General features: G+C 28.7%; 1 protein-coding gene across 2 annotated transcripts; it reads left to right on the top strand.

The window, feature by feature from the left end:
* The first annotated feature begins 834 nt into the window (after nucleotides 1–834).
* Nucleotides 835–6,360, top strand: LOC105450265 (2-aminoethanethiol dioxygenase). Of its 2 annotated transcripts, XM_011690027.1 has the most exons (4): nucleotides 835–1,241; nucleotides 2,313–2,688; nucleotides 3,750–4,002; nucleotides 5,885–6,360. In XM_011690027.1, coding segments are annotated over exons 2-4 (540 nt in total). In that variant the 5' UTR covers nucleotides 835–1,241; nucleotides 2,313–2,403; the 3' UTR covers nucleotides 5,887–6,360. The 2 variants fall into 2 exon arrangements, with proteins under 2 accessions (XP_011688329.1, XP_011688328.1); XM_011690026.1 differs by having other exon boundaries at nucleotides 836–1,241; nucleotides 3,750–6,335.
* Nucleotides 6,361–6,844: the final 484 nt, after the last annotated feature.

Here is a 6,844-nt window from a genome sequence, read left to right as displayed (position 1 = left end):
GCGTTAAAAACACCGACGAAAACGCATCTCGATCGGACGTCGCGAGTACGGAGATTTCGATCCCGAAACGGATCTAGCGCGAGTTTGTCGCGCTTTTATAAGACGTGTTCTTGAAACCCTATACGCGATTTCGGTTATCTTTTATGCGTTATAGCGCTGTGTCGGTCGTGGCAGGGCCGAGTCGTTTCCGCGGCGCATTTAGTGACGCAAACCGAATTGCGTTTAAAGCGCATCCCCGATCGCTGGGATTCCCGGCGAAAGGCGAGATCGCGTGATCCGCGAAGCGCGAGCGATCGTGTGCGCGGTATTTCGAGAGTGAGTGCGTGTAAGCGTGAATGTGAGCGTTTCAATTTTCAAAATAAATATTATAAACATTTCACCGAACAAAGTCTAATTTTTTTGCGGACCTCACAAAAGTGCGCTCACATTCCGAACTCATAAAACGAGAATATCGTCAACTGCCGCCAACCAGAAGGAAGGACGAGGATCCGGCAAACCTGGGCGGCTGATCCAAGGAAAACTACCTTCCCTGTTGAGGGTCAAACAGGGTGGCGACCGCAGTAAGTCTAACATTTATCTAAGACGAGAAGGGTAAGGCTCATTGTCGTTGTACGAACGTACTTAGGTCAGTCTCGTTTGGATAGAATATCTAAAGTAAATTTGGCACTTAGAGTCGGCATATCAAGAACCGTGCGGGCGTACGATAAGTGCGCTGACGAAAGGGGTCTTCGGGGAAAAAGGTCCGATGGTCATATTTAGAGAGATTACCAATTTGTCGATTTCATAGAAACGGGCATTGATTCCGGTTACAACGTGACCACTTCCAATCTATAGAGTTACGTCTCCTTGCTCTTATTTCATGGTTTCTACACTGAAAACCTTCTATCTCACTTATATTAATTCTTCAAAATATATCTGTTTCATTTTAAGTTCAGAGTGTAAAGAACAAATTGTAGACTGTGCCTATTCCAGTTGGTTGTATTATGGATTGAACAGAAATTCGTCTCCGATAGAGGTCTCTAAAATCTCTTCTTGTCAAATCTTAATTGCATTATATTATTACTTGTTTTTTTCAATATGTGTCTTCTTAAAAATTATTTTAAGATTTATATGTGCAGAATAATTTAATATTGAGCGTTTAATACTTCAAAGTTACTTGATTAAATTTTCTAACTTTTTGTTAACGGGCATTGTTATGAATAGTAATTGAGGTTGTGATTTCATCGATAAACACAAATAAGGTATAGTGATATTTATATATCTTATTACTTTTTTATAACAATTTTATAAGAAAAAGAATGTTGTGTTAAGTAAAAATATTTTTTTAAATAGTTTATATACATAAAAACAGTACTCTTTCCAGAATTTTTAATATATCAAAAATAATAGCTGAATAGAAATTTCTAGATTTTATGTTTATGACTCATAACTGTATATATATAATAAGTTTGTAATTATTTATTAAATTTATATTTGCTTAATTTTTATATGGATTATTGTTTTGTAAATATATGCATTTTTAGAATTTTATATGCTCTTATTAAAATATCGTATAATTTTTTGAGACGTAAGTATTTTACAAATCTTTTTTATAGATTCTGATGAAATTCTTTATAATTCTTATATAGTATATAATATTCTTATATATCTTTTTATCACTATTAAATATTCTTTTCTCTTTTCCAAATTTAGTAGATGTACACAAGTTTTACAAGTTTAAATAAAATTCTAGTAATTGAGAAAACATCAGGATGTGTAGAAACATTAAATAATAACGTTTTTATATCTTTCTGGTTTTAAATTATTATTTTATTGAAAATAATAAGTTTCATTCACATTACGTTTAATGATTTTTAATATCTGCTAAAGCTCAATTTTCTTTTACACAATTTTTTTATTCAATCTAAAAATATTAAATTTGAATTTTTGTCTCCGAGATCATACATTCTTGCAAAAATGATTTATTCAAACATATTTTAACCAATCAAAATTGCTATTTATTATTTTTTGCATTTATAAATATGGCTTTTTTCTTATCATTTTATATAAACGGAATGTTAAATATTCTTAATAATTACTCTCTGCAGATAAGGAATTAATATAAATTACTTTCTTCACATTTGTTCTTTTGTAAATGACAAAAATCTTACTGCTGCAACTATTATACTTTATATATAATAAATTATTATAAAGAAAAAAGCTTTATACTAATATCTTATACTAAAATGCGTTATGTCACTTTTTCTAAAGTTATTCCAAGAATATTAGACATGCAAATATTTTTTGCTTATTGTAGGTTATATCTTTTTCAGATATATGGTTGAACATAAATACTTTGTGATCGATCGTCGATCTGGATGATCAAAAATTCAAGAGAGAAGTGACATATTAAAGTATTTAATCATGGCATCGGCAATCGAAGTTTTGGGAAAACAAGCACTGAAGACGTTCAGCGATCGCCGGCTTTGTCAAAAAAACTTGGACAAATTGTTGAGTCTAATAAATAAGATAACAGCCGATGATGTAAAACTCGATAAGAATATTCTCGATTACGTTAGTAGGCAACCGGCACCTATGTGTGTGATGGATATATTTGAGAATAAGGATATAACAATTGCGATTTTCATATTAAAACATGGAGTCAGGATGCCTATGCATGATCATCCTGGAATGCATGGTTTGTTAAAGGTAAAAATATTTATAATATATATATATTTTTTTTGTTTATGTAAACATTATACAAAACATGAAAATTAATAGTGTAATAGATTGTTTTCAAATTCAAGAACATTAACTTAAAATTTGATAGGAAATATAACTGAATAACAAAAATTTCAAACAAGTTATAATTAAAAATGCTTTTTTACAAGATTATTATTTAAAAAATGTATGTATTATGTTGTATGTATTATGTTTTTTTATTCATAATCACGTTTTGCCAATAATTATAGTGTATTACTCGCAATTAAAGTATGTATCTATTTGTATGTATATTATTTGATATGTACTATGTGAATAAATTTAATTATTTATAAATAACGAATAATAACTTACAATTGATATTGTTGAAAACTTACCTTTATAATTCTACTAATATTTTGAAGCTTTGAAGTCTAACAAAAACAAGAAAGTAATATTATAAATATTCTTATGAAAATAAAATGAAAATAAAAAATTAAGTTGGTGTATTGTAAGACAATAAGGAAAGATTTAACGGCTAAGAAACGAGCAATAATATATTTATAAATAGATAAAATTATTTTTTTTTTTTGAAGACTGAAACATTTTTATGATTTGACATTAAAAGATATTTTATTTATTTATTTATAAATCTATTATTGCTCGTTTCTTGGCCGTTAAATGTTTTCTTAATTCTTATGAAAATATATTTGATACATAGAATATTAATATTGCATATTATATAGAATCCAATAGTCTTTTTACAATTATTTTCTTATACCGATTGATATGAGTAAACTTTAATTTGTTTAGAAATATTTAATTGTATTATGTATGACAAGCAATGTAACAAACAATTTCAAAAGTATGATATGTGAAATTCTTTAAAAATACTTTTATAAGGAAGCATTTATAAATATATAGTTATAAAAATTTGTTAAATTCAAAGTTGCATTTTCTTTCAAAATCCAATTTGGTGTCTGTCTGGACGGGATATTCTTCATGGGATATATATACACAATACATACACAATAATATCAATGTAATATAACATAGATATTGTAATATAGGTGATCAGTGGTATGGTAGAATTAAGCAGCTACAGCTTGAAGACAAAGAGTGATCATGTAATTAAAGCGAAAGAGGAGATTGCAGCAGTCAGACATCGACCTGTCTGTCTTGATAGCAATTCGGCCGCTTGTACTTTTACACCGACGGAAAAGAACCTTCATGAAATCTCGTGCGTGGAAGGTCCTGCAGCTTTCCTCGACATACTCAGTCCACCATACGACGTTGATGAGTTTGGCAAGGGAACAAGACCATGTACGTTTTTTAAGACAGTTAAATCTAAGTTGTGTACAGAATCGATAGATATAATCGAAGAAGTTCAATTATCAGTTGTAGACAATCTGCCAGACTTTTATTCTTCTAGTTTAGAGTATATGGGACCCCCTTTGAAAAATTAATTGTAATTAAGATAATATTTTTCACTTCTCAATTTGTGAGTTTTGTTTTTGTAATGCATAATCATATAATATATGGATTTTGACACATGATCTTCACCGCTACATATAAATGTATTCAAGATTTAAATTGATCTTATGTATGATTGGCAGATACAATCAAATTCATATTGTGAACGCATGCAGGATTGCCACAAAACTGGAAATCAGGGAAAAATCAGGGAATTTTACAAAATTTTCTGGAAAATTAAAATTCTTAGCTTCAAAGAAGTTTAATATGCGTATATTACACATTTGTACAGTTTTGTTAGCTAATGTAAGCTTTCTTTTTAATGGAGATTTAAAATGCTCCACTAAGAACATTATAATTTTCAATTTGTCTACTTTTTGTTGGAATTTTAAATTTATTTAAAATTGTTTTTTTTTAACTTGTAAGTTTCTTGTGCCACTTGTGAAGAAATTAATAAAATTAAAATTGACTTTACATTTTTGTAATTCTTCTTTCAAGTTTGTAAATCTTTGTATAATAGCAAGTCGGAGATTCCAATAAACAGGATTTAGTTATCAAAAAGAATATATTTACATATTTCTTGTATTATGAGCAGAGTAAAAAAAATGAACGCATATAGAAAAGAAAAAGATAAAGGAATACAACTTAATTGAATTAAGTGCAAGCAATGTCAACAGTAATAGTAATTTATATTGCTATGTTAAATTGCTCTCTCAACAAAATATTTAACGGTTTCTAAATAGTTTTTAAATCAAACGAACATACAAAAAAGATTTTTTAAATATTTTTGAAAGTCAGGGAAAATCATGAAATTTTGTCTGGAAGTCAGGGAAAAGTCACGGAATTTTAGAATTAAGAATTTGTGGCAACCCTGGCATTATCATATAAACTTAGCTCCAATTAGTTCCTTTTAGGTCCATTCTACAATCAATCGTATATCATTGTTGGATGTTGAGTGCATATTTATAGACATAATATATATATATACATATAGCGAATTTGGATATTTATACTATTCTGTGCACTGGTGTATATTAAAAGATTACTATATATTTATCGAGAAAAATTATGCGCAAACATTTTTATCAATAAAATATCTAATGTTGATATTATCATAATAAACATTGTATATTGGCCCGTATTTTGGAATAAAATAGAAATTAGCGAAATAAAGGTGCAATAAACGAGCAACAGAGAAAGAGCAAAGATACTGAAATATAATTTGATCCGTTGAAAACAATCGCTATTATCGATTGTGGTCGATCATTGATATTGTTAAAAGACGAAAAAGAGGGGGATCTCATCAGTTGCTGACGGAACGTTGACTGAAAAGGATCACATGATTGTCGACTCATCAGTAATCGAATCTATCAAGGATTGTCAAGAGAATAGCGATGGCTTCGGACAACGATTTTGAATTTGAGCCGCCATGACTCAAACCGGAAAGGGAAAGGTTCTTTAAATAGGACTAATGAAATAATTATAATTTGAAAATTTGTAGTTGCGACTGAAGAAGACTTACAAGAAGTTGAAACGCTTTGGTATACTGAATTATACATACAATTGTGTTGCTATATCTTTGTTTGCTCGATTGTTGGCCTTTTTCGCTAATTTCTATTTCATTATCATAATGTTGATATTTTTTAGCGAAATGCATACTGGATATTTTATCGGTCAATGCATTTATATTTTGTACTTAGATATTTTCATGCATAGTAATCTTTTTTTTTAGAAAACTGGTTAGAGAATGCATATCTGCCGAATTCGCTAAATAAGTAGATCGAGCGATTTTTTGCCGATAATGCTTTAGTGGGAAAGCTAAAGTAAATAAAGAAAGAAAATATAACTGTATCTTTCTTTCTTTCATTCATACCTACATAATGACATCATGGATAATTATGCTTATATATGAGATGTTACTAAAGATTTTTTTGTTTAAAAAGAGATTGCGAACGGTCGTTTTTCTTTTTACATGTTATTCAGGTCTTGCGTTTTATGCTCGATCTATCTGTATTATGTCTATCTCAGAGAATATTACGATATATCTTTACATTTTGAAAATATTTTTTTGAACGAAAGATGTCATTACGATGCTTTTGAAATGTCTTACGTTCCAATTTATATCTTTGAGATATTGTTGTAAAATGTAAAATATCTTTATAAAGTGTTTTTATAACACCTTATTTGGGATTATTTTTTGATCCTACTTCATGGTAATGGACCAATTGTTTTTAATGATAGTTTTATTTTGTCTTATTAAAAGCAACACACATGAGTGTGACAATATAATCTCTTTTAAAAATCACACATTATTGCATCTTATTGAATTTTTGTCGTAAAATATAGATTTACAAAACTATAATAAAATAGACACATTAATCTATTAAAGAAACTTATTAAAAATATTTCAAAAATAAAATTGAAACTTTTGTTAAGTCATGATGTAAATTTTTTTAAACAAAAAACTTTAATCGAAAAAATTTTTATGTAACTGCGTATACATTTAATAAAAGTAAAGTTTGAAAAAAATCTCAAAAACATTTTTTTAGATGTTTTTTGGAACGCATGTTATATCTGGACCCAATCAAGCAATTTATAAAATATTTAATTAGATGCTCTATTAAATCGCATGCGCCCGACATCCGACAAGGCGTGTGATTTATTATAGAACAGATTTCATAATCAAATTTTG

Source organism: Wasmannia auropunctata, unplaced genomic scaffold (assembly GCF_000956235.1).
Source record: "Wasmannia auropunctata unplaced genomic scaffold, wasmannia.A_1.0 LD336064.1, whole genome shotgun sequence".
Taxonomy (NCBI): domain Eukaryota; kingdom Metazoa; phylum Arthropoda; class Insecta; order Hymenoptera; family Formicidae; genus Wasmannia; species Wasmannia auropunctata.
This window is presented reverse-complemented; position numbering and strand designations above follow the sequence as displayed.

Coding starts and splice junctions, on each gene's coding strand:
- LOC105450265 (XM_011690026.1), top strand. CDS start 2,404: ATGGCATCGGCAATCGAAGTTTTGGGAAAACAAGCACTGAAGACGTTC. Junction 2,689..3,749: donor GAATGCATGGTTTGTTAAAG/GTAAAAATATTT, acceptor ATTGTAATATAG/GTGATCAGTGGTATGGTAGA.